The sequence below is a fragment of the Etheostoma cragini genome, chromosome 1 (genome assembly GCF_013103735.1).
Source record: "Etheostoma cragini isolate CJK2018 chromosome 1, CSU_Ecrag_1.0, whole genome shotgun sequence".
In the NCBI taxonomy this organism is placed as follows: domain Eukaryota; kingdom Metazoa; phylum Chordata; class Actinopteri; order Perciformes; family Percidae; genus Etheostoma; species Etheostoma cragini.
In genome coordinates, this window is record NC_048407.1 from 20568962 (window position 1) to 20596308 (window position 27347).

The 27347-nt window shown below is 40.3% G+C and overlaps 3 protein-coding genes across 4 annotated transcripts; all 3 read left to right on the forward strand.

Annotated features, from left to right (window-relative positions):
* The first annotated feature begins 1280 nt into the window (after nucleotides 1-1280).
* ogfod1 (2-oxoglutarate and iron-dependent oxygenase domain containing 1) lies at nucleotides 1281-6570 on the forward strand. Of its 2 annotated transcripts, none has more exons than XM_034882826.1 (13): nucleotides 1281-1580; nucleotides 2612-2757; nucleotides 2843-2889; nucleotides 4123-4223; nucleotides 4352-4468; nucleotides 4550-4641; nucleotides 4731-4859; nucleotides 5367-5480; nucleotides 5557-5636; nucleotides 5714-5952; nucleotides 6041-6163; nucleotides 6248-6306; nucleotides 6391-6570. In XM_034882826.1, exons 1-13 carry the CDS (start codon nucleotides 1415-1417, stop codon nucleotides 6550-6552), a joined length of 1575 nt encoding a protein of 524 aa, XP_034738717.1. In that variant the 5' UTR covers nucleotides 1281-1414; the 3' UTR covers nucleotides 6553-6570. The 2 variants fall into 2 exon arrangements, with proteins under 2 accessions (XP_034738717.1, XP_034738707.1); XM_034882816.1 differs by having other exon boundaries at nucleotides 1282-1580; nucleotides 6041-6169.
* A 2127-nt stretch (nucleotides 6571-8697) lies between these two features.
* On the forward strand, nucleotides 8698-17946 carry tradd (tnfrsf1a-associated via death domain). Its single transcript, XM_034882852.1, has 5 exons — nucleotides 8698-8805; nucleotides 13274-13430; nucleotides 13547-13827; nucleotides 14684-14831; nucleotides 17136-17946. The coding sequence occupies exons 2-5, from the start codon at nucleotides 13277-13279 to the stop codon at nucleotides 17432-17434; spliced, it is 882 nt and encodes a 293-aa protein (XP_034738743.1). The 5' UTR covers nucleotides 8698-8805; nucleotides 13274-13276; the 3' UTR covers nucleotides 17435-17946.
* A 1291-nt stretch (nucleotides 17947-19237) lies between these two features.
* On the forward strand, nucleotides 19238-27134 carry gnao1b (guanine nucleotide binding protein (G protein), alpha activating activity polypeptide O, b). Its single transcript, XM_034882839.1, has 8 exons — nucleotides 19238-19649; nucleotides 19799-19841; nucleotides 22851-22992; nucleotides 23323-23483; nucleotides 23576-23704; nucleotides 23818-23947; nucleotides 25193-25346; nucleotides 25474-27134. The coding sequence occupies exons 1-8, from the start codon at nucleotides 19532-19534 to the stop codon at nucleotides 25659-25661; spliced, it is 1065 nt and encodes a 354-aa protein (XP_034738730.1). The 5' UTR covers nucleotides 19238-19531; the 3' UTR covers nucleotides 25662-27134.
* The last annotated feature ends 213 nt before the right edge of the window (nucleotides 27135-27347 follow it).

Genomic DNA, 27347 nt, shown 5'->3' on the forward strand with positions numbered 1-27347 from the left:
GTGGGTAGTAGTACACTTGCCAAAAGAAAGTCAGTGATCTTGTCCCAGTCCGATATACACATTGAGGATCAACTGTCCAGTATATACACATCAAGGGATTGTGAAAACTTTTTAGCATGAGTCACTACTGGAGCATATGAGGCTGAAATAAGAAAAGTGAGTGGTACAGAAAAACTGGTCACTTTCAGTGTGTAACTTGACTGACTTTGCCTTCAAGTTGACCTGTTAGGCAGTCAAGTACCACCCCAATAAGCTTAATCACTTGTTCACATCTAGTGTTAAAGTTAGATATGTGCTGTGTTACAACCAAGTACTACGTACTGATTCTAACATAGTTTGAGTACATTCAGATTGAAGAAATGATAGTGGCAGTGTGCATATTTCATGCATTAGTTCACTCAGTACACTACCACAATACAAAGTATTTACATTTCTTGTTTAAGTTGAGAGAATTTTTATTTTTTGCCCCCTTTAGAATGTATCCTTTGTGATATAATATTCATTTATCCATTTTTTAAACTGCCTATCCTGTTTAGGTTCTTCCCGGCACACACCGGGAAGTCAACTCAAATGAAAAGAAATAATCGTAATCATGCCGAATAGAACATTGTTTATAAATTTTGTTTTGAACTTTGAATCTGCAAAGCTGCAGGCTTTGATTATGCACAGTGCAGTATAGACTGGAGTGGTTTGGTTGTCTTGCAGCAAGGTGAAATAACGGACACTGAATTGAACACAATAAACCATAAAAATGTGAAGGTTCAACAATGCAGATGTTAAAGTGGTAATCACTGAAGTATTTCATATATAACATATTTTAGGAAAGTGCATTGCATTTTTGAATGCTACCAAGCTAGATTCCACACAAGATTATTCTCACATTTAAACATGACACATGTAATAGAATTTTCATGAGAACCAGTATTCTCCAAAAAGCAATCCAAATCTAACGTTTTCTGTTGAAAAGGTGCAAACATAAAAGTATTAGAAGTAAAGATAACAGGTAGCACAATATAAGCCTACACCAAACGAACAGAATGTCTGTGGTCTCTCTCACTACATCTGTATTGTTAAAACATTTTCCTAAACAATATTGTAAGTTTCAAAGATAAGCAGAAATTATATATTTGATAATTTTTCTGACCTGGTTGCTTGGGAAATCAATATTTAAATGTAATGCCTCGATAATAAAAAAAAATACGTTTTGGCTTCAAGTTAAAACGTATTTTTTGGCAGAAATGGACCACGTTCTATAACGTCATTTTCCCGCGACGCAGGGGCCATTTCACCCACCACCACCATGCGTCAGTAGTGTGCTGCTATGTGTGAATGTTGTCAAAACTGTTCATAATTTGCGTGTTTTAACTGGTTTCACACACACCGAACAGTTAAATACATATATTAAAAAGCTATAATGGCGTCCAAACGACAACCGGATGAGAGTGTGAAGACAGACAAGAAGAAGAAGAAGAAGAAGGCGACATGTGAAGAAACAGCTGAACTTTGTTCAGTAGTGGAAGACGAGCTGGTGAAGAATACAGTGAAGGAGGCGTGGAGCCAAAGGAGTCCCTGCAGACAGGGTTAGTGAAGCAGGAAACTAAAATGACTTTTCTAAAGCAACATTGAGTTACAGACTCATATAGTTAACTGACCGTCAGTCATACATTGGGACAAATCTCTGCTGCATGAACCGGTGCCACAGTGTTTGCATGGCCTGGGTTTGTCTGCGCGTGTTGCGTTTTGACACATTGTAACGTTGCTAAATCATAAATATAACAGCAAAGCAAATATACGTGAGACAGATGGGCCAGATACGCACCCTGCAAAGAAACCCGGTTGGTTAAACTACTGAAACGTCCCCAGCTGGTCATTAGTTGACCAGGTTTTATTTTGTTTTCGGGTGTGTTGTGGTGTTTTTAGTTTAGCCTTTTTTACAACAGCTTTATCCAGTTTGACAATCGTGAACGTACCATGTCCACCTTGGACCACTACAGATACTAACCAGTAACTTTTGTAGTGACAGTTGGTCGGTTCTGTCGCTTTACTGTTTTGGTATTTTATCCTTCTTTCATTGGTTTAAATTTGATTATATTTTCCTTCCAATAAGGGTAATATGGATTAAAAACTCTCTTACTGTAAATGCAGGAGAAATTAATTTCAGAAAAAAAATTACATGTTGTTTGTGCATAAGGTAACCAGACAGGAGGAATTTGCAGCTTTTATCTGATACCTCCAGAGACTATTAATGGCAAAATCTGTGATGGAAGACACATTTATATATTTTACATCTATTATGTCTAAAGACTGGAGTGGAATTGTTTTCCCCATTTTATTTGATTTCAATTTACTTGCCCCATTTAAATTATTTTTGTGTGTAACTTTTGTGTCACTCCGGTAAAAAGTTACTGCTAAAAAGTCTGTTTACCAGGTCCAAATAATATTTTACTTATAACGTTAAGATTCTGTTTCTAATTACTCCTGCTACGTTTACGTTTTGAGGCTGTAGCTGCCCTGAGATACTGTTTGTGTAGTAGAGCCTTTGCTAAAAGCAGAAGTGAGTTACTTGTCATCATCTCAACTAGACACATTGTCTTTTGTTATTTGTGTGCAGGGGATCTGGAGTTGGACTGCCACCCTTTCCCTCACTGCATCATCAAGAACTTCCTCGGCAGCGAGACCTTTGTGGAGAACCTCCAGAGAGAACTGCTGGAGCTCAACTTCCACGAGAAGTCAAATGATCTGTACAAATTTAAACAGGTGTCTATCGAACTGACCTCAAAGATTTATTCCTGTTAGGTTGTTGTCTTATTATCTTCACGTTGTTGTTGTTGTTCCCACACAGTCAGATGACTTGAGGAAGAGAACAGATCCCCATATCGCAGGACTGAGGTAAAAAATAATTAGTATTCTTGTGTTGTTTACTGTCCATAGTCAGTGTATTACCCAGTAGAGGGTGGTTGGCACGCTCGTTGCGTGGTGGAGACGGCAAGATTACTGGAAATGGAAGCAAAGCAATGTCCTGCTGTGACTGGGGCCACACAGCAAAACCTATTTTAATCACCTAAAAATATATTTTTTGCAAAATGTTTACTGCATTACCTTGCCGTCAGAAATCGCTTTTCACATTTAAAGGTCACCAAGGCAAATGATGCATTTGTCACCATAAATTCAGCAGCGTGGGAAGTACATGGCTGAAATGTTGAATTTGGCTCAGTGGTAGTGAAGCATGTTGGGGTTTATTTATCATCTCCACCAGGTGGAGCAAGAGGTCACATCTGTCTCCTAATGGGTACATCACCTTCATTTAGTGCTGTTGATTCTGTTAGCATTAACAAGTGGCATGGTGTACAGTGAACACAATGGAAAATGGGCTCAGCTGCAGCTGCTCACAGGGGATCCTTGTTAAGCAGAAGGACTGTTTGTTATTCAGTCTGGTGGTTCCAGTGCTGAACTTTTCAGTGGCACAAGGGTAGCGCACTATATGTTATTACAGCTGTGTAAATGTTATGGATTTCAAAAAATGACTAGCAAAAAAGATATCTTTGTAGAATTATGGAGCAGTAGAAGCCGCCAAACCTGCCAAGAGGGTCAGTGTTTGAAACAAGTCCAAGGAAAAATAAGATCTCAGTGAATGAATCAAGATGGATATCAGCTGGGTGTCAAGTCTGAATCCATAACAACACCTCGAGACTCAAACAATACCTGGTAGCAAAAAAATAATAAGCAATCCTTTCCTTTTATTTTGAAATAATGTGCCGTTACATTACAATTATGACAAGCTTTTATTACAGTGAGAGACTACAACATGTCATTTCTTCTAAATACATATTTGTTATTATATATATTGCTACACCTACTAAGGAAATACAGCCCTGAGGAATAAACACCATAATTGAATACACAATAACGGCCTCCTCTTGTGATCATCTATTATTTATGTCACAACAAAATGTCACGGTAGGATTGAGCAGCTGAACAATCTGTCTATGTGGCGAGGCTTTCAAAATGTCTCATTAAATACAAGGTTAAAGGTTCAGCCACATTGTCAATACAAAATGGGATTGCACCATAAAATGTAAATGCATACTGTACGTACACATTTCCCTGTGTCACTGTTTTCAGGGCAGCACTGTTTGGGCGTTTCCGCTCCTGGCTCGGGGAAGTGTTGGGGGTTGAACTGGAGCCCACAGTGGATATTTCTTGTGCAAAATACGAATACACAGGTGAGCTTGTTTTTGAAATCATGCAGGATGGTCTGTTTTTATTTTTAGGTGGTTTGATCAGATTTTTGATGAGTTGACGTAAATGTTCCTTTTTTTCTGTATGTAATGTTCTCTCTTCCTTTTATTAGATGTTCTTTTGTGTCATGATGATGAATTGGAGGGGAGGCGCGTTGCTTTCATCCTGTATCTCGTGCCTCCGTGGCAGATCAGCGACGGGGGAACCCTCGATCTTTACACAACAGACAGTGAGTGCCCTACTTTGTGTGTATTTCTGTGCTTCAGATAACAGAAGTGTATAAGTGTGTCCTTTCCAACTTTGTCAACAGGTCATTTCCATCCGCAGAGTGTAGTGAAGTCGCTCATACCCTCTTTGAACACACTCGTCCTCTTTGAAGTTTCTTCGGTCTCTTTTCACCAAGTAAGAATAACTTCCTGTTTGTCATCACTGTTTCATCAAAGAAGCAGTCCATCTATTGTAGATCGAAAACATGTGTTGTGTTTGTCCAGGTGTCAGAGGTTTTGACACGGGACAAGTGTCGTCTGTCTCTGAGCGGCTGGTTTCACGGACCGTCTTTGGAGCGTCCTCCTCGCCACATAGAGCCCCCCGTCCCACGGAGCCCCCACTTACCAAGAGATGTGAGTTTGGTCAAACGTGCACACTACCTTTTGTAGAAATAGTTTTAGGAAATGTACTCAGTTGATTTCTCGCCTTTCTTTCTTTAGATGAGAAGATCAGTATCTTGTGTTTGTATGGCAAATATGAAGCTATAGCTGGTTAGCTTAGCGTAGCATAATGACTAGAAACAGGGGGAGACACCAAGTCCAGCTCTGTCCAAAGGTAACAGAATCCACCTGCCACCCTAAATCTCACTAATAACAACTCAGTAACACGTTACATCAAATTTGTCTTAAGGGTTAAAACAGCACGTTTTAGATTTATGTCTATTTACAGACTATTTTCTGGCTGTGAGCACCGACTTCCTGAATACGATCAAAGCTAGGTGTCTCCTGGCTCCAATTGCAGTGGTATCAATCTTCTCATTGGGCTCTCATCAAGAAATTAAAACAAGTGTATTTCCCAAAGTGTCAAAACCTTTCCTTTAACAGACAGACTACTGACATGTTTTTTTGTGTTGATGACAGGAAACATTGCTGCTGGAGTGGGTCAATCCAGTGTACCTGGACATCTCCTACCAAGAGCAGATTCAGGAGGAGTTTGAGGACAGCTCTGAAATTCAGCTCAAAGATTTTCTCAAGGTAACTTCTTACTCATTTTGTTCAGCCTCGTATGTGTCCCTTTGTTTCTTTCAGCTGAGCATGTATCTGTCCTCAGGAGGAGAAGTTCAGGGAGGTGAGGGAAGCACTGCAACTCACTCAGATTCAGTGGACAAGGAGAGGTCCGCCTAATAAGAGGTAGAACATGTTTCATAGATCCTTTAAGAGCATATTCTAAGACTGTGGTTCCAGGCGCTGTATTTGTGTCTATGTAGATGCTATGAAGCGGCCTCTCTGGATACGCTGCCTCAGTGTGTGAGTGCATGTTTGGAGCTGCTTCGTTCAGAGGCTTTCTTCCTGCTTCTCTCTAACTTTACCGGCCTTCGATTGCACTACCTGTGTCCCGCTGATGATGACGATGACAATAAAGACGAGGAGAAAGAGGACGTACTCGACAGCAATGCCACGGGGTCTTTGACCGAATCACCATCAGCAAATACGAGCAGAGAGAAAGGTGCATATGTCAGTTCGAGTGGGTTTCTTCAGCTTTGAGTCTTTACAGCTGTTTCTGTGCAGGTTTTTTTAACCTTTCTTTGCCTTAGAGCCGAGCACACCCGTGTGTTGTGGTGAACTGCGTCGATGGTCTCATGGCAGCTACACTCTGCTGCATGATACAGAAGCAGCGCGGGCAGAGTATGCTCTGGACCTTGTTTTACCTTTTTGCGGTGTGGGTGAGTCCACACACGTGCACGCATACAGGAAGGACAAATCCGTCAATCCTGTGACCTTCACAAATTTGTCTTTCACAGACTGGCAGTCAGAGTTTGGGGGCTTCACATGTTATGTTGCTAATGAAGAAGATGAGGAGGTGAGTGTTGATTACAGTATGAAGTGTAATTGTACACGTATGGACAACACTTTTATCACTGCTTTGGTTTCTTTTTCATCACAGCTCCTGACGGTGTATCCAGAGGATAATTCCCTCGCCCTTGTCTACAGAGACAAAGAAACCCTCAAATTTGTCAAACATGTCAACCACAAAAGCTCCTCTGATTCTGTTAAGAGTTCTACCTACGGAGCTTTTTATGACTTTTCTTTTGTGTACTATGAATAAATATTTGATATATATATATATATATATAAACTGCCAAGCCTTTGATTACTAGACCATTACCAGTTACTGGAAAACTTAACAGAAAAAGTTTAATTCAGTTAAGTTTTAATAGATATTGTTCAGACATACCCCTTTGCAAATTTCCAGTCCCCCAAAAGTCTCCTTGCTACTTTTAGTGCATCTTCATTTCATGACAACTACATATTAAAGATTTTGGTTGAATTGGCACTGCTGCTGTTACTGCAGTTGACTTCGACCTAGTGTGTGTGAAGATAAGTAAGTGTTGATGGGATTAGACAGTTTGGTCCCAACTCTTGTCTTAAACTAAATTGTTAAACATTACAGTTTATCTATCTAAAAAAATTAATCCACTTCAGTAACTATGGGTACAAATCTTTTCTGTAAGTGGATGCTTTTTAATTGTAATATGGGTAGGGGCTGGAAAATAGTTTTTACTTATGCTTTTGACACAGTGGTGAAACCAATTTCCTAATGAAACAGGTACACAAACTTCATTTTTAATTCAGACAGATTGGGTCAAAATGTTTTATGGATGTTTTTATTACCAATTTTTCCATTAAAAATATACATGTTTTCTCATCATACATCTTTGAACAGCATTAAAACTAAAGATTTGGGCAAAACCTCTTACATGGCAATTTTATTTGTAATTCTATAAAGTTTGAGTAGGCAATTGTCTCAAGTTGTGTCCATGCTTAGGTGTAGCAACTAGGGCTGTATCTAATCATTTCCTTCACCGATTAATCTCTTACTCGATTATATGAAGAAACAAAATGGTAAAAATGTTTGTCTTCAAAGTGCTTGTCTATCTGACCAACAGGCAAAAACTCAAAAGATTTACTTTATAATGATACACAACAGGAGGAAAAACGAACAGTCCTCACACATGACGATCTGGAACTTCATTTGATTGTAAGTTGCTGATTAACTTTACTAGGGTGACCTTATTTTGATCTCCAAAAAAAGAGGACACTCGGCCGGCCTCGAAACACAAATTCCGACAGCCTTCTCAGAGGTAAATGAACATGCCTTATTGTGCCTAAATGGTATAAAAATAACTTAAAATAAAATATGTAACAACCCGTAACAAAATGATAGCTCTTTTCAAATAAATAAATATGAAATAATGTTCTAAATATGACCTAGTCTGCGTCAGCTTTAAAATCCAACTTCAACCAAATAGGCCTACCGCTTAAAACCTTTTCAATGTAATAAGATGTTTTTCGTTGTCATGTGAGCTTTGAGACCTCGAGCACCTTTTATTAGACACTGAAACATTTGTGCTAGCTTTGCATACGGTGCACTCCGCCTCCCACTTGTCCCGACCAGGATGGCTTTTTTTTGCAGTTCAGTTGTGTAGCTGCAGTAACGCTTCGCATTTCGTGGCTAACGCTGCTCCGCTGTCTGATCTGTTCCTTGTATGTGCGCGTCGCATAGCCGCCCACAAGTCAGCCTCCCGGGAATTACGTCACGCAACAAAGTACCGTAGTATTGTGTGAAAAGCGCCAGCCAATTCAAGTACACCTTGTAATTGTCCCATGAAAAACAGTGAAAACTGGACATTTTCATGAATTTATAACTCCACCCCCGACGTCCCGGACAGTACGTAAAAAGTGGACATATCCGGACAAAAGAGGACGTTTGGTCACCATAACTTTACTCATTTCAGCAACAGTGGCTAAAATTAGTTGGCTTCATAGAAGGCTTTGCCTTGTTAAGGGGTATTTTAGCAGTTTACAACTGTTACCAAGAATAAATACATTACAGAAACACAAGGCTTGGGATGGAATAGAGAGAATCGACCTAGCCGTTAAAACTGACAGCATAGTGTGCCATTATGTACAGCTTGGCTACCACTGATTATCACTAGACCAAAGTGAAGTCGCCCTCAGACCTTTCCTGGATTTCCTATTAAAGTAATTATTTCAACTCATAAGTTTTACTCCTTAAATTATTGTTTACAAATTTCAGACGAAAGGATTACTAATAGGGAAATGTTCACGTTAAAGATATGTGAGACATTATTTAACTGTCTATGGATATTCCGCCATTAAAAAAGCACTTCCTTGCTGCCTGTCATGAATTTTCTCACCCGACGTCATGTTGATTTCCACCAATCAGAGAGTGCTTTGATTCTTGTTCAGCCAATGGGAGGCCAGAAAGTTATTACCGTGTCAGTGGGTGTGATCCCGCAGAAGGAAGCGTTACAGAACAATATATCAAGGTTTTAAGGTAAGTTTGTACCGACTTTAACAAAGAGTTATTACAGTAAGTCTAAAGATGGTGAGTTATGAAACATTTCGGCCTGGCCCTGTGTCTTTCAGCAGTATAGTGTGGTAGGTATTGCGTACGTGAGGTTTACCAACACGAAATGAGTTCTCACAATAACCCATCGAGCTACTTTTATGTCTTTATCGTTTTAACAAAACTTTTGCCATTATAAAAAAACTGATGGTTTATGTATCAGGTTGGTTGAATCAAGCTGTAACGTTACTGCAGCTGTAGAATTCTTGATAAAAAGATTCACACCTGTGGCAACAAGTAACTAGCTAACTTCACGTACTGTAACTGTAACGGATAATCTCGTTACGTTACCTGTACGCTTGGTTATCGTAGCTTCCATGTCTTTAGCTAGCTGGGGCCTGCTGTTGAAACCTTGGCTTAGCTAACGTTTTGGCAATAACAGTTATCACCTTGACTAGCTTACGTTAGACATTTTCTTACAATCTGGCTGTATTTTTACCATAACAAATCGAATCTCCAGAAATACTATAAAATATATTTTAGCATTTGAATTGGTTTAGGAAACTATACAGTTTCACGCTCTACAAAACATGAGTGCTTTTACAAGAGCTACCATCCTTCAAATGCTATTTAAGTCTGTCTCAAAACAATACTTACATGGCCATGTATGTTGAAAGCATTACTAGTAGCACAGTAATTGTTTCTCTGTCCATACTGGGTGTAAAAAAACTGTCCTCTTTCAGTACAACACTTGTGTTGAAGCCAATTTGAGTTCATCTTAGCAAAGAAACATGTCTGTGCAAAATTCAAAGGAAATTTCAAACAAATACTGTACCATGACTTTGGAAAACACATTCTTGATTTGTCAAACAGACTGCTGGAGCCTTGTATTAGCTTCACATGAATGTTTGAATTATTTATTGCAAAGAGTGCCACGTTTGTCCCTCATCCCTCACAAGCTGGAGCCCCCCACATTTGATCCACTTTGTTTTTTTGTTTATCATTTTGTTGTGTTTGTTGTATATGAATAATTGGCTAATTTATTCAGCACCCTGATCACCCTTCTAAGTAATAAAGGTTCATTGTTTTCACTTACCTTGCCTGTTGATTTACAAAACGGATGGTTCTGTCCAGTTGGTCAAATCACACTGTAATTCTTAGAATTGCTTTAAAGAACGCACCTCTTTGTGGCCAGCATGGATAGCAGGAATGATTACTCCGACCAATAATAACAATCTATGTATATATATCCTTTGAGTATTGTTTAAAGACAGATTTGTAAAATCTTAGAGGCTATACTTTAAGCCCCACAGATGTTTAGACTTTTCCCACCTGATCAGACCTCATCTCAGAACTGTGGACATCACTCTCGCATTCTCCTGTAACTTCAGGGTACACCAACCTTACCCCTCCGTCATAGCAGTACATAGTGCCATCCTGTTATTCCCAGAATAGCATTATCCAACTTTAACCTGATTCCTATGTGTATGACTTGCAAGTGTTCACATTACAGGACAACCCAGGACATTCATATGATTACAGAGTTGGTTTTATCTCACAAAAACTGTGCATGGACATTATAACAATATAACATAACGCTGGATGTCCCTCATTTTCTGCCGGATGTCCCTCACCTTCCACTTTCTTTGCGTTGGTATTCTTAACTGTGGTCGATTTGGGATACATACTCCAAGCTTGTACCAACAATCAATTGTAATAATGTATCTTTTTTTGGATTAAATTCTCATCACACTCCACAGCCATTTTAATTCCAGAGCTTGGCTCCCTAGGTGCACATGTTCCACCAAAACAAGTTTCGTCCTGAGGCCATTTGGCAATGTACCTGCGTTGGTGCTTAGCGCCGCCCAAGACGATTGTGATTGGTTCAAAGAAATGCCAATAAACCAGAGTGTGTTTTTCTCCTATCGCGGAAGGATGTGTGGACTAGCCAGACCCTCCTCCGCGGCACTGTGGAGGTAGGTCTGGCAATGTGAGGCAAGGTCTAGGTAAACAATTTACTAGTGCTGAAAGTCAATTTTACGTCACTGTTTTCCATTAGTTGATTCTTTGATTGACAAAAACCGAGTGATGATCAAAATGCCAAATTTGATTTTAAAATGTGAGAACCTTTCTCCTTTCTCTGTTTCATATCATTGTAAATGGATTGTTTTGGGGTTTTCAGACCGGTCGTCAGACAAAACAAGCAATTTGAACATTTGGTCTGGTGAAGGGCATTTTACACAATTTCATAGACTAAATAATTCACCAAAAGATAATACCAGATAACAGTCCCACAGGTCCGTTAAGGTTACATACGGAGTTACAAAACACTATAGACAACACAAAATCGACAGAAACAAGCATTGTCTCACATCGTCACAAAAAGGTAAAATTACTAGTCTGTGGAAGCACATCTTTGTGTGAATTCAATATTTATTTCACCTAAATGTCAGATGAGCTCTCCAGGGAATACTAGAGGTGGCCTTTTGGCAGCAAATGCTAAATGACATATTTTAAGCTGATGATGATCACTTAATCCTTATACAGCTGTTAAATCTCACAGTAGACTTCCAGAGTACCGGTAGATAGGATAGCACATAATTACCATACTCGCTAAATTGTGGAGATTCTTGTAGCCCCAGTAGCCAAGCATACTGCTAGCATGTATTAGTGAAACATGAGGACACACATATAATCCAGCTCAGAGGATGCTCTTTCCATGCAGAGAGCTCTGCATCCTGTGCATGGAGACGACACCAACAGTGAGCTAACGGGCTCCAGTGGTTCATTCAGAATACAGGAGTTAGGGACTGGACTGGGGGAGGGGAGGACTGAGATTAAACATGTTTTATGTAATGAGGGTTTCAAAATGAAGCTGGGGTAAAAAAAAAAAAGTGGAATGAGGCCACAACAACCAGGGACCACTAGGACAGAAGTGGGTTTAACTCCAGAAGGAAACTAATTCCTAATTGTCCCATGCAGTTACATTTAGATATGTTGTATGATTTATTTCCCTCTTCGCGTTGATTGGGAATGGCGTCATCGGCCAATGAAAGGAAAAGTACACGGAACATTTCATCACATCTGAAGTTCAGAATCTGATGGACAGTTCAGAGAATGGGATGTGTAACTGAGACAATATCAACTCTTTTTGTCACCACGTTTCAATTCAAGTATTTGAAATGCTATTTTTTTTTCTCTCAATTTTTTATCATTTTGGTGCTGGTGATTCTCCTTTTGGTGATTCTCCAAAACCGCTTTGGGGGGACAAAAATTCCTCTATGCGGGAAAAACTCTGATCTCCGGTGTTTGCGTAAATTAAAAGCAAAGAGTCTGTGTTACCTTATTTCACAGAAATCTGTGCATGTGCCTGTCATTTCTGACAATTTGATGAACAAATGTGTCTATTTTGCTTGAGTAAATTTAACCCCAGTTAACAAAACTGATTAAAAAATAATATTTAAATACTATTGGTAAAATCCGCGAGGGAGTCTCCCCCCCCATAGCCTGAATCTTTGCGGTAAAACTGAGATAAGCGCTTCTTTTCAAGTTTATGTTCTGCTTGTTCAGCGTTTGTTTGGTACACTGCTATTAAAGGTGACTACTTAGTTTTGTAATTAAATTGTCACAACAAAACAGTAAAATATCAAAAGTAATCATGAATATTGTGATTTGCTACCTCCCTAATCCTTTGGTAGTGTTGACCTTTGTGGGTTTTAGTTTTATTCGGGTCTTATATAATATAATTAGAAATTATTGTAGTATTTTGTAATAGTAGCCCTTCTCCAAAATCCTTAAAATGAACAAAACAAGCAGTTACTTATTTTCTATCAAAGTATATTCTATTGATTAAATTTATCCCATGTTATTGAAGAATTGTAAATTGACCAAGCAAGAATTTTACAGATGTGACAAATATACACAGTGAAAATTCACGGGGATGGAATGCATCCTGATTTCACTTTAAAGGCTGTGAAACATTCTCCTGCTTATCTGGTAGATGGTAACTTCTTGACCTTTACAACTCCCGATATCACTGCAAGCTGTTTGATAACTTGACTTGTGAATTTCTCAGGGTCTTTACGTTAAACCTGTTTGAAATGAAGGGCTCTTTTTTGTCTTCAGGTTTAAAAATTCTTTATAAAGTTAACACAGATGTTGGGGAGAGCTGTGGACACACAACATAAGTAAACGTCTTTAGCCCCAGTTAGTGTTGTAATGTACGATGGTTATGAAGCGGAACACACCCAAAGTAAAGGGGAGATAATGATTCATTCTCCAGGATATTTCACAGCAACTCAGCACACGGTCTTTGGGTTTTACTCAAGGCTCTACATGTTTAGTGTATTTGTAGACTCGAGTTATTTACTATTGCACATTAGACAGAGGATCCTTTAATGTTGTCTGCTCACCATCGGATGAACAAAAAATGTGCTGTGTCTCAAATTGTGTTCAGACGATGGCAGACAAGACTGTGGATTGTGGACCGTGGACAGGATGTGCGGTTATGTTTCTGCAGTCGCTCTGTCCTGGTGTGAACCTGCTCTCTCTCTACAAAGACCGCGAACAGGGAAAGTTCATCGTTTTCAAAGTCATCAAGCTGACGCTTACAGGTGAGCGATCGGTTAGGCATACCTAGTATACTAATTAAGATAAAAAACGCACTCTTCACAACAAGTCTGCATTTTCTCGGATGTCACATAAACAAACCAGAACTTCCCGTTTTCAGATTCTGCTGGAGGTCTGGGTGGTTATGAGATACTCAAGGTCCATGACGCCGATCCCTTTCTGGGGGTGGAGGTGAAGTTTGAGGATGTGGCAGCATGTCAGCAGTTCCTTGAGAGCTACAGCTCTGGAGCGGTGCGTCAGTCCCTCTCACAACACGCCTGCCGGCTGCTCGCACTCCCACAAGAGTTCACAGTGGAAACTCAGCTCAAAGCCAGCGCTCACATCCTGGATCTCTATCTGGACAAGTTGGAGCTTTGTCTGCAGCACATCCACCTGTCACAGGTATACTGGATGTTTTTCTTTGTCTGTTCTTTAGCGATTTAAGATTTACAATTTTAAGCAGGGCTGCACAATATGAAAACATGATCTGTTTGCGATTATTTTGACTGATATTGCGATGGCGATGCGTTTCACGATATTCATTCATTAGTCTAATTTTCATTGATTATATATTAAAATTCATAGAATCAAAATCCTTTATGGTGTGACTTTTACGAGGGTCTGCACAAAACAATGATTTTTTTCTTTAGTCTTTAGGATACAAGTTGTAGGCCGGGACATCTCCGCAGCATCACAATACTTCATTCAGAATGGTTGACACATATTTTGCCTCTAACAGAAAATTGGGCCCAACCTGCGAGATTGCCCAATAATAATTAAGTCAATTTAGGATTTGATATCCCTGCACAATTTAACATTTCCTCTTAATAGCCTCCATGAGATTGGGAACCAAAGGTTGTATACTACATTATTTAAAACAAATTAAATAATTAATCGAAACAGCTCCAGGAAGATCTTGAATAACAACAGCAAAAGGGAGAAGAACATCTTTGGAGAAACACTTTACTTTCTCTTTGTCAAGTTTAATTGACATCTGACGCCACATGTCCAGATTTCCTGTATATTAACTGCAAGAACATAGTAGTATATGGTAAATACTATATAATTTTACTATATACAATTAGTATGTAGTATAGACATAGTCAATGTGAGTCTGTGATGTTTTAATAAAGCTTAGAGAAGATCAGCAAAACCATAAAAACGTCCTGTCGTGTCACGATGCACACTTGCACATTGCAAAGAAATTATTCACCGAAATGTTCGTATTCATTTTTTGACCTTTGTCTTTTTGTGTCAGCCGGAGCGCCTGCGCGATGAGGAGATTGATCATCTGGAGCAGCAGCTGCAGACACAGGCCCTCCGCCCAGCCCCACAGTCGACCCCTGTCACACAGGAAGAGTCTCCGGTCCCCAGCAACTGCTTCAAATTTCAAAATAAAGTCTTTGGTGAGTCGAGACGACCGTTTCTACTTTTGAATCTTGTGACGTGTGTCCTTTACAGACTTCGTGCCGGACCTTTGGCCAAAAGAGGTCAAGATAGAGATAAAAATGCATTTATGTTAGATAAAGATACTTTTTTTAATGTTTTGGTGCTCGGTGCCTTTTATTATTAGTTTCACCAGAAGCAAACCCCTTAGTGACATATGGTGGAGAAACCTTGCTGTCAACTTAAATGACTCTACAGTAGTTTTTTGTGTTTTAGGACTTTGCTACAAATTGTGTGCACACTACATTACTTTCAATCATTTTTTATAATTTGTAACTTAGTATCTAATTTAGTCTTTGGTTTAGTTTGGTTCTTTGGTTCTTTAGTTTTTGGATGAAGTAACTAGTAACTGTAACTAATTACTTTTAAGTAACTTGCCCAAAACTGCTTGTCACACAACTACTATGTATTAAAAGTTATTCTAAATATATTTTGAGTTTGGATCTAAAGAGAGCTACATCTGTAGTAGCGCGGATGTCAGAGGGTCACTTGTTCCAGAGTCTTGGGACAGTACAGTTTATACCTGGAGCTTGGGAATTGTAAAACCTGTTGATTTGAAGACAATAATGACCTGCTGTGCTCACGAAGCGTTAACATCTCGGACATATACCACGGGCCCAGGCCATTGAAGGCTTAAAAAACAAACATTGAAATCGATTCTAAAACGCACCGGGAGCTATGGCCATACACGGTTGTATTGTTTAGAAACCTCTTTAATGTTGGTGTGTCCGTGTCCTTGTTGGAAGCCTCCTCACTGAGATTTATTGGTCTGCACTCAAGAAGATTGTAATCCAAGAAGCACAGAACAACTTCATTTTATTTTTTTCACAACATCCCACACTAACAGCATATGAATTCAGTGCCGTTTGTCAGCTGACTCTCTAATCCTACCTTTCATAAATTGATCCTCAGTCATTGGGAAGAGATTAGTGCAGATAATGTATTTGAATCGCATTGATTTTGAATTCGTCGACCTTTATATTGAACTGTTGAACTGAAATGAACATTTACTGATGAGGCACTACAGTGTCTTGAAAGTTAATTTAAATTTTCTTATTTAGTTAATTAAAGATCTGATTTGAGTTCATGTAAATATAGATTCAGCTTCCTCCGACACACTACCGTGTCTGGGCATCGGGGACTCCTGTTCCCTCAGTGGCGCTTTCCACAGCCTGAGCTGACCTCGTTTCAAGACTCTAAATAATGGAAACTGATTTAATCAAAATCACATATTTTAGAGGGGAATGGGTTCTACATCACATCGCCTGTACCATTGATCTAAATTGCCTTAGAATAGATTTTATTGAGTATGTTCCTGAGACTCAAAGTGTATGCACACTGAGTTTCCGAGTATGAGTATTCACAGAAAGTGACAAAGGTGGTGCAGACAGACTCCGAGCGATCATTGTGTTAGAATCAGGGTGCTGTCAGTTAAATGTCTCAGTGCTATTAGGGGGGTGTCACAAACACCAACCTGCATGTGGTCCACTTTCCCTAGCATTGTTCATGAAAAACTGACTCATTATCAAGGACTACAGTACGGACCGTATTGTAGTCCTTGATAATGAGTCCGTTTTTCCATGGATTATGTTTCCTTTACAAAATGTCCAGCCACTGTTGTGGTCTTGGATGGTCACATTTCAACCAGCGCCTTGTGATAGCCTTTCTTCATGCAATTATTTAGAATTTTGGATTTTTAATAGATAGATGTACTTTTGAATTATGTCCCTGGGTATCAGTCCCAAGTACAGTCCCAAGTACTGTGAATCTTGTATCATAAAGTCTTCTCAATATTCTGAAAAACCCTGTCCCGGAATGTTGTATTGTCATGCCTGGCCTTTTTTTGTGAGTGATGGGCATTGATCTGCCAACACTGTCTTTAGCATTGCTACTGTTTAACCACTTGTTTATTTTTTATATGGGGTGTAATAAAAAAGCAGATTAAATTATTGTAATCTGAATTCCCTCCATCTTTTAAAGCTACAGGAAGTTTGTTGCATTTTGCACATGGAATGTGAACTACCCTTCAACAGTTTAATGTTCAGTTATCAATAGTGTGGAAATGGCTCAAAGAAAGAAACTCAGTTTCTCTTGAAAAAAAGTGATCAATGTATAGACAAATCTTGTTGATTCTGTAAGGTTAAGGTGCAAGTCAGTAAGTTATTCTTGGAAATATTTACTGTCTACACACAATTATTGTAACCACAGTTAAGTTCAGTCTGCATTAATGTCTTTTCCTCCATCCTTTACATCTGGCCCATCAGAGGACCGAATGCTGACGGCGACCGATGTCCAGAGCTTTTCTAACGGAGTGGGCCGTCAGTGGAAGCATGTAGGGAGGGCCTTGGGGAAGAGCTGCCGGGCTCTGAAGGGTCCGGCCATAGACAACTTGGCCTACGAGTATGAGAGAGAAGGCCTGTATGAGCAAGCCTATCAGCTGCTCAGCCGCTTCATCCAGGCGGAGGGCAGAGCGGCCAAGCTGAGCCGGCTGGTCAAAGCACTGGAGGACTGCAAACTCACCGGCCTGGCTGAAAACATTCTGGACGGACAGCCACGAGAGTAACTCGGTGTGCTTTGGTTTCGTGTGTACGCATCGTGAAAACTGAGGAGCAGTTGACTCTGTCCTGCCTGCTTTTACAGTATGTTTAATGATTGACTTTCTGTCATTCAAAACCGTGTGTGTGTGTGTGTGTGTGTGTGTGTGTGTGTGTGTGTGTGTGTGTGTGTGTGTGTGTGTGTGTGTGTGTGTGTGTGTGTGTGTGTGTGTGTGTGTGTGTGTGTGTGTGTGTGTGTGTGTGTGTGTGTGTGTGTGTGTGTTTCAGACAGGTCGTGTGAGCACATGCTAAGAATTGATTCATATCTTGATTTGCTTTTCAATTTTTAGTTTTATTGTTTTCATTTAGAGGAAATCATCTGTCATCACTGTTTAAAAGATATACTGTCTTGAGTTTAATGCACTATTTGAACCTCTTTGGTTTGTGCTTTATATGTCAATTTACAGATGAAGCCTTCCACAACTGAAGGTTATTGATTTTTTTTTTTTACAAAATGGATGCATACAGATTAAATGGTTGTGAAAAAAAGAAAAAGTGTTTATGTTTGTGTTTGATGCATTAGTGTAATTAAAACTGAAAACATTATTTTGTCAAAATTCCCTCAGGTATAATTTAGTGTTTAATCCTCCCTCCCCACCATCACTCATGTCACGCACACACACACACACTCACGCGCGCTCATATGATTAAACTGTGCTGGTAACTGATGTGTGTATGGTCTTGCATGTGTCGTAGACGTTGTACCGTGTGTGTGTGTGTGTGTGTGTGTGTGTGTGTGTGTGTTATCACAGCTCGGATGTCGAAAAAGGACATTTATTTGGAGTCTCTTTAGGTTGAGCTTCTCTGCTGGTTTCCATTCAGGGTCCATTGTAAAAAGCCCAGCCCCCCCTCCTTTTACTCCACTTGACCATCCATCCAGATGTGATGTGTGGATTAGAAGCTTTTATCACACACAAACACATATTATTGCTATATGGTGACAACCCCCAACATACACAGTTTCATAAGTTGTGATAAACGCACTACGTTTGCTGTAAACAGGAAACTTATGTCCTCAGTATTAATATTTATGACATATGGAGTAGAGGAAAGTTGGCTTTGAAACAACATGATCATAATCATAATCTTATTTGTAAATGTTTGTTTTTTGAATAAAAAAGACTATTCATCACAAAAAGGGTGATTACTTAAATCCGTTGAAAAAGTTATAAAATATGGTATAGGCCTACATATGGTGACTGTTTTAATTTTTTTATTTTAGTATGTGGTTGTTGGCTAGTCCAGGATTTGAATCCACCTTCACTGCGTTTTACTTTAATGTGAAGCTACTCTTCCACAAATGATTATTCAGCTATTTTTGAATATGATGTAGGCTAATTTAAAAACCAAAACTAAAAAAATTATAATTTGTCTTGTGTTCTTGAACACAAACGTCCGTGTTTTAGGCCTGCTTCTGTTTTTATTCGTCAGTGCGATCTTTAAAACCTTACGTAGAACAGGAGAATATCAGGTTTGGGGCGTTTTAATTTCAACAACAGCACAATTTCCATTAAAACCAAGACAAAAGGGCAACTTTTGCTAGTGAAACGGCCCTTTCGTTTGAACAATCTTTCATAGAACGTGATTAAACTCGGTTGCTCTGACGTAAGCGAGATTGTCCCGTAGGTGAGTCTCGCGCAGCCAGCCGGCTTCCCTCCTCTTCCTCTCGCGCCCCTCCTGCCTGCGTTCGTGAAAAGATACGATGACATCGCTCGCGCTCGCTGTCATCATCATCATCAGCGCCGCCCTGTAGAGAGAGAGAGAGATAGAGAGAGAGAGCCCCCCCCTCCCCACCTAACAACAACCCCATCCCCGCAGGCTCGAGCACAACGACCCCACCCCCCAACCCCCTCTGAGAGAGGAGACGGAGCGAGAGAGGCACATACAGAGTCCGCGGAGAAAAGACCGTTTCGGGATCCCGGCTCTGTTTTGCCCTCAATCCGGGCCTAATGCTGTAGCAGACAGCGCAGGAGGAGAGCTCGAGTGAGAGACAACGCACTGATTGAGAGTCGGTGAGGGACAGGGCGGACCGGAGAGACGACGGGAGTGCTCATTCGTTTGGAAACATGGGATGTACACTGAGCGCCGAGGAGCGCGCTGCTCTGGACCGGAGCAAGGCCATCGAGAAAAACCTGAAGGAAGACGGGGTGGTCGCCGCCAAGGACGTCAAACTGCTTCTGCTCGGTAAGAGAAGAGCCTCTCCGGCCGCGGGGCTGCTGCGCCTCGGCGCGGCACGGCTCGATTTAGTTGTGGTGGGGACTGCATGGGGCGGAGGTGCTCTCCGTGGTACTGATTTCTTTGCCGGCTCTCACTCTGCCCTCCGTTCTTTACAGGCGGCGGAGAGTCCGGTAAAAGCACCATCGTCAAACAGATGAAGTAAGTGTCTCTTTTTTTTTGTGTGCTTATCTTAACCCGCTCCGACTCAGCCAGAGTCAAAGGCCCGAGATTGCGCCTCACATATCTGTGCTAAGGCAGGTTGAGCCGCCATGTTTTGAGAGGCCGTAGCCCCGGAGGAGTGCCGGTGACTCGAGCACCTCCTGCAGCCAGACGGCTGCGGAGGCCGCCCCGGTGCGTACCAGGGTGCTGTTCATTCCCTGGGTGCTGAAATGTGGTTAACGAGGGTTTTACTGACTACAGGGATTGTGCGACTAGGGATATGTGGTTGTTGTTCCTCCGTGCGCGTGCGCGCGTGCGTGTATGTGTGTGTGTGTGCGCGCGCGCTTGTGTATTACATTGAGGTCACTACAGCTCCATTAGTGAATACCTCTGCTTTTAATCTTAATGGCTTTAAGTGCCCGATATCGCCTGGAGTACTTTGCCTATAAAGCGGATTTACGCAGAAATATGGCTTCTAAAACCGCATCTAAACCTTCCAGTCTAAGCTAAATCACTCTTTGATTTTTTTTTAAATCACTGTTTTTGTTTTCTCTAAACCTCTTAGTTAAGTTTCTAGATGTTTTAGTGCCGAAAAGCCACGGCCCATTGTATATTTTTTTTTCTTCATTTAAAACCTCTCTCCTAGTGTTTGTGGGTAGCAGTGTGTCTCCCGGCCTCCGTCCTGCTCACCGCATCCCGGCCTGCAGTGCACTGACTGCACCCTCCCTCCCTCCCGCCTTTCTTCCCTCCATGCCTTGCTTCCTCCTCTTCTCTTCACCTCATTATCCTCCCTGTGGTCTCTGGTTATCCATAACTCAATGCTGTACCATGGACACAAGACAGTGGGCCAAAATAGTGTTTACAGATACTTTCCAGGGTTTATTTTAGCCGAAGTAAGCAGCAGATGGATGGGTTTTACTACACGGTGTGTCATAAAGTTTAGGTATTGGAGGCTAAGTTTAGCATGTTCTCCTGTGATATGTTCACACATCATAAACACATTATGTACTGGTCAGAATACAGGTTGAGAGTTTCATTTTGTGTAATTCAGGCATGGATGTGGTGGTTTTATAATAGCAATGCGATTGCTGTGTGTGTGTGTGTGTGTGTGTGTGTGGGTGTGTGTGTGTGTGTGTGTGTGTGTGTGTGTGTGTTTGTGTGTGTGTGTGTGTGTGTGTGTGTTTTGAAAATTTTAAAAACCTTAAAATATTCACAATATGTAATTTATAATAATTGAATCCCATAGCTGGAAAGATGTATACATAAAGTAGATGGTGTTTGGATTATACTACTCCCTTGAGGGTGATGTGGTGCTGCAGAAATGTCAGTGGTATCTACTTTTTCCAGTTTTTTGCAAAACCAATCAGTTCTCATCAATTGCGCGTACAGTATAGAACTGAAACAACAAGTCCCTAAAATTAAGGATTAATCTGCAACCATTTTGATAACCTCCAAATCATTTCAGTAATTTTTAATAAAGCAAGAAGTCCCTGCTTCTGACTTTATTAGACGTGAAAACTTTTATTACTAGGCCTACTCTATGCTATTAAGTTGAATATCATTGAGTTATGGACCGTTGGTTTAACATAATGACAGATTTGAAGATTTCCCATTGAGCTTTGTAAAAAATGTGTGTGTGTGTTTTTTTAATTACTTTTCTAAATCCTTCATAGACCAAGTATGGATATAATGAAAATATAATCAGCAATTTAATTGCTAAGGAATACGTTTGATAGTTGCTGCTTTAAGTGAATATTAATTTAAACTTCTGTCTTTGTGAGGCCCACACACATTTTGCATGCACATACACTGAATGCACAAAATATAAAATATAAAATAAAAACACCTCCTCCCCCCCAAGCACCAAGACACTGACACATCTCTCACCTAAAACAATTAGTTGATTAATGAATTACTTTATTGACAGAACAAATAAGCTGCTAGTATTTTCCTGATTGAATAATTGCTTTAGTAATTTTGTTAAATGTTTTTTTTTTCCCAAACAATCTCTGGTTCTTAAATGTGAGGATTTGATGTTTTTCTTTGTCTTACATGATAGTAAATTTAGTCTTTTTGGAACGGTTGGTCAGACAAAATAAGACATTTGAAGACATGGCCTTCAGCTGTGGAAAATTAAAATGCGAATTTTTTACTATTTTCTCAAATCTTATAGACAAACTGAAATAATCGGCACGTTCATTGCTAATAAAAGTGAACCGTTAGTTGCCGCCCTAAATTATTTTACATCCTTTGCTGAGTGAAACAACACATTTGCTCCTTCCTCCTAAAGGTTCATGTTGTATTTCCTAAAACTGTTAATTCTTAGGATATAAGTGAAAGTGGCCACTGCTACCCCTTTTCATAAGAAGCACTGGTGAAGTGACTTTTGCTAATATCCATCATGCCTTATTTATTTTCCTTATCAAACATCAATGACTGACCACAATGGAAGTAAAGAGAAGCTGCTGGAGTTTAAATGTGTCAGGAGGTTATGACCCTTATATTTTATAGCTTCAGTCAGGGTGAGGGTGTGATGATGGCTGACTGAAGGTTTGCAATGCACTGTGCCATACTAAATGTAACAGTACAGTTCTGTGTGGTGTGATTGATTGGTGCTCTGACTGATTCCACTAATAAATTATGAATGGCTTAAATATCACATCACTATCCAATTACAGATCACACACTGAGTCTGTGATCAATTCCCATCCCATTATACACTGACACACTTAAAGATGCATTTTAGATAGAGATGGCAGGATGAAGGGAGACAGGAACATAATTGCGTTTAATGCCAAGAATCATCTGACACACACACACACACACACACACACACACACACACACACACACACACACACACACAAAGATAAACCTCTGCCAGAACGTTGGGACCTCTTATGGTAAAAAAGACAATTATTCAGGTCTGCAGGAACATATGGATATGTGTGACTTATTCTCTTTAGGTCCATGCTTGTGTCTTTGTGTTAACATCTGTGTGCACTTGCAGGATTATCCATGAAGATGGCTTTTCTGGGGATGATGTGAAGCAGTATAAGCCTGTGGTCTACAGCAACACCATCCAGAGCTTGGCGGCCATCCTCCGAGCCATGGACTCACTGGGCATTGAGTTTGGAGACAAGGATAGAAAAGTCAGTCTCAAAGTTACCCTCCAACTGAAATGTTCACCTACAGAGTGCTGAGAAACTGATATTTTATTTGTGTTTAACACATATTGAAATGCTATACTGCCAAATCATGGCTTGAGAATAATCAGAAGATTTTGCAGATTTTGATTTTGCTGCTTGGGTTAAGGCATCTAGTTGATGTCCCTCACATGAACTTGATGATAGTCAATGGAACTGTTATTTAAAGAAATAGGGAATCTTAAACCACAATACCTGTACAACAGGTAATTAAAAAGAAATCCACAGTATAATTTTGTTCCTCTTCCCTTGATTTTATGAAATGTATCCATTCAGGCGGATGCTAAGCTGGTGTGCGATGTGGTCAGTCGCATGGAGGACACAGAGCCATACTCTGCAGAGCTTCTTACTGCTATGAAGCGTGTATGGACTGATGCTGGGACTCAGGAGTGCTTCAGCCGTGCCCGGGAATACCAACTCAACGACTCTGCTCAATAGTAATTGCAGATAAAGACTATAAGAACCCACATTTGCAAAAATAGACACCCATTCTCTATTTCACATTCTTCTTGATCTTTGTCGTTATCAGCTACCTGGACAGTCTAGACCGGATTGGGGCAGCAGACTACCAGCCCACAGAGCAGGATATCCTGAGAACCCGAGTGAAGACCACCGGTATCGTCGAAACCCACTTCACCTTCAAAAACCTCCATTTCAGGTAGCGTACATTTAGCTCATAACAGCTTGGCCTTTGTCGATGCCATTTTGTGCAAGATTAGGTCCAGGGATTGCAGCTCTTGGTCTGAATTGACTTCTTGCACTTTTTTCCAGGCTGTTTGACGTGGGGGGTCAGAGATCAGAGAGGAAGAAGTGGATCCACTGCTTTGAAGATGTGACTGCCATTATCTTCTGCGTTGCTCTGAGTGGATATGACCAGGTGCTCCATGAAGATGAAACAACTGTAAGTGTGACTCGGTTAATTCAGTCTGAATCCCTCTAAAGCACAAATCACGCTGGGACTTAATGTAAAAGGCGTCCTGGTTGGACATATATGATATTTGTTATAACTGCAACATCACCAGTTGGATTCTGGACAGGGAGCTTTGATGTATTGATATCATTAATTTGGACCTTCGTCTCTTTCCCTCTCTGTACTGTTACCTATCTATTAAAGGCAAATGCCACCAAAAATTATCTCAAAGGTTGATAGTGACAGTTTTACAACGCCAGTGCATTTTTTATGTCTTTATTTACGTCTTAATATTCATAGCTTCACTCAAGTCAAGTCAAACATAGTTATGGAACATACATTCTTAGTCATATGTCCAGCATGCAATTTCTCTTTTTTTTTAACAGGGATTACTAACTAAGTAAGTATTTAGAGACTATTTAGATCCAAGATAAAACTGACCAAAGGGCGGGACTCAGAGAAAAAAAAAATCCAATTACAAATCTGCTGCTTCAACACCACGGACAGCACCGTAGATTCAACAATACACAGTTAGGCTACTAATGTTTCAGGGCTATGGTCGGGCCACAGATTCTAACTTGCACAAACCTCAGTCACATCAATGAGCGGACTAGACTAACATATTCAACCAAACTCTCCGCTACTATGGGATGGAGAGGGGAGCGTAATAGGTTAACATTTACCATTTAGGTAATGTTTCTAACAATGGGAATGGCATCCCAACGCATATCACCAATGTGTTACAATTTGGCTCAAAAGGTTTCACAATCTGTACAAGAAACTAGCTTTAGACCCTTGATTTAAAAAACAAAAAAGGCCCAGGGGAGGGAGAAACCCCATAAAAAGCAACAGAAAAGGGGCCCTCTGTCAGTACAGACAGTAAAACTACCACTGCTACTACTTTTAATAAACTGCAAAATCATTTATTTATTAAGATAACCATTTTTAAATTGATGATGACCTATTTTACCTATTTCTTCATTGGTCAGCCAGGTGCTTGTGGTTACGGTTTAATAATATTTTAATTGTGTATTTATTCAGTTTTTTCATTTATAATAATGAAAAAACCTTTGAAAGATGACTGTATAAAATCCCAGTTGTTTTCCACAGACAATCACTTTGGTATTTATCAGTTACACATGAAGCAATTAGCTGTTGTTGACTGCCGTTTTAAGTTATTCTGCTCCAGGCCTTCTCCTCAAACCAACACCAACCACATATTTATTCTTCCTGCAGAACCGCATGCATGAGTCCCTCATGCTTTTTGACTCCATCTGTAACAACAAGTTCTTCATCGACACCTCCATCATCCTCTTCCTCAACAAGAAGGATCTGTTTGGCGAAAAGATCAAGAAGTCACCACTGACGATCTGTTTTCCAGAATACACAGGTGAGTATCATTTTTGTAAGTAGAGCTTGTTCACAAGCAAAATGATGAGTGTTGGCCCTTTATGCTCACTGCGTTTCTCTCTCTCTCTCTCTCTCTCTCTTTCTCTGTTTCCTCCTTTTGTCTCCAGGTGCTAATACTTATGATGATGCTACTGCATATATTCAGGTTCAGTTTGAGAGTAAGAGCCGCTCTCCCAATAAGGAGATCTACTGTCACCTGACCTGTGCCACAGACACAGGAAACATCCAGGTAGTGTTTGATGCCGTCACTGACATCATTATTGCAAACAACCTTAGAGGGTGTGGCTTATACTGAGGCCTGGCCAAGCACAGAGGTTGTCATGGAGAGTATGAGGTGTTAATAATGATAATTTTGATGATACTTAAACACATAAATATGTAATTCTACACGTCCAAATGGACCCAAAGAGCTGCCGTCTGACACCACACTGGATCATTGCCATTATTTGTTCCCTTCCTCTCATTTTGATTTCAGTATACAACCCCAAATTTTGTCTTATAAAAATGTGTTTTTGAGCTGAATGTTTCATGTTTAGTTGATGACTGTGTCAACAACTGGGAAGGTCAGAAGGGGCAGCTCCAGGGTTGTATTCGGCTTGAGCCTCGTTTTACAAAAGAAATACAACGCAAGGAGTGTGCAATGTCATTTTTAACCACAGCGTGGACTATAGTCCCATTCTTTACGTGACATTTTTATGTGGTTTTATATGTAAGTCTCGAGGCATTTATATCTATACTGAATATAGCCAGTTGTGCTCCGTTTGAAGAGCTGCTGTGTGTATGAAGGTGGAGTTGATGATGTTGGGGAGGTGCTGTACTTTTGGCTGAGGCTCATGGTTGGAAAGCAGGCTATTTTAACTTTCAGAAGGGACAAAGCTCTTCTCTCCTTCAGACCCACACATGACTGAGTAGCCTGCAGGTCGTTCCCACTCTCTATTTTCTCTTTTACTTTAAAACATAATGAGAGGATTCTTATGTTCAGAGTGGCTGCCCATTTCCATTGGCCTCCTGTAGCGGGAGGAACTCAGCCAATGATATCTAAAAAAACAAACAAACGTCATATCGGTGCCAACCATCTGAGAACAGATTAGGATCAGAAATCATAGTTCATGTTCATACTATCAAATATTATTTAAGTAACAGATTATTATCAAATTATTTTTATTAAGCTTCATGACCTACATGCCTCCTCCTACCTCCTGAAATCCCGTGCCACATATTTATTTCCTGAAATGAAAAACTGAGGTACATGACACCTGTCTACAGTTCAGAGGGTAGAAAGCAGCCCTCCAACGACATCTTGTTCTCTGTGCGGGGCTTTACCCTTCGATGTGAATCTGTTTAGCAGTAGAAGACTGCACGAGAACAAGATCATTTGAGGCAGCCTGTCTGGGGAGTTGTGGGTTTTTCCGACCCTCTTCTCCACTGATCGGTAAACAGGGAACCATTATTCCCCCGTCTGTCACATTTCTCTTTTCACAGAGAAAAAGTACAGCGCTTCAATTTTCACCTGTGCACCCAGAAATTCATATTCCCATCCCTGTATACTCTTATCACATATCAGTCCCCATATCCTATCTCCATTTTCACCTTAAAAGCACCGTACTGTATATATATTATGATTATACCAGATTTTTTTTTTTTACTGTGAATGTTTTTGTGCTGCACCCCGTCCTATTTGGTAGTTTATTGGTTGCTCTCATGTGGAATGTTTGTGCTGAGCCAATCGAATGTTGTGTTTACATTAAAGCCACACTTTTCCTAACTATTTCCGTTTGTGGTCTGGGTCTGATTACACTGACAAAGGTAAGAGGGCTGATGACAAACTGTATGCTCCCGCTGCAACCTCCCAGCAAAAGTTTAGACCAGGAACTTAGGCCGAACATTATGAAAATGACCCACTTTTAATGCTTCATTGCCTGGTGAACACAGCTTAGTATTTAGTGTCAGAATTATGTATAAAATATTGTTACAGGTCTTG

Excerpts from the sequence above, each read along its gene's own strand:
- gnao1b (XM_034882839.1), top strand. The coding sequence starts at position 19,532 with ATGGGATGTACACTGAGCGCCGAGGAGCGCGCTGCTCTGGACCGGAGC. Across the intron at positions 19,842-22,850 it reads ACCATCGTCAAACAGATGAA|GATTATCCATGAAGATGGCT; the intron begins GTAAGTGTCTCT and ends GTGCACTTGCAG. Across the intron at positions 23,705-23,817 it reads TTCAAAAACCTCCATTTCAG|GCTGTTTGACGTGGGGGGTC; the intron begins GTAGCGTACATT and ends ACTTTTTTCCAG.
- ogfod1 (XM_034882816.1), top strand. The coding sequence starts at position 1,415 with ATGGCGTCCAAACGACAACCGGATGAGAGTGTGAAGACAGACAAGAAG. Across the intron at positions 4,469-4,549 it reads CGATCTTTACACAACAGACA|GTCATTTCCATCCGCAGAGT; the intron begins GTGAGTGCCCTA and ends CTTTGTCAACAG. Across the intron at positions 6,170-6,247 it reads TTTACCTTTTTGCGGTGTGG|ACTGGCAGTCAGAGTTTGGG; the intron begins GTGAGTCCACAC and ends TGTCTTTCACAG.
- tradd (XM_034882852.1), top strand. The coding sequence starts at position 13,277 with ATGGCAGACAAGACTGTGGATTGTGGACCGTGGACAGGATGTGCGGTT. Across the intron at positions 13,431-13,546 it reads CATCAAGCTGACGCTTACAG|ATTCTGCTGGAGGTCTGGGT; the intron begins GTGAGCGATCGG and ends TCCCGTTTTCAG. Across the intron at positions 14,832-17,135 it reads ATTTCAAAATAAAGTCTTTG|AGGACCGAATGCTGACGGCG; the intron begins GTGAGTCGAGAC and ends CTGGCCCATCAG.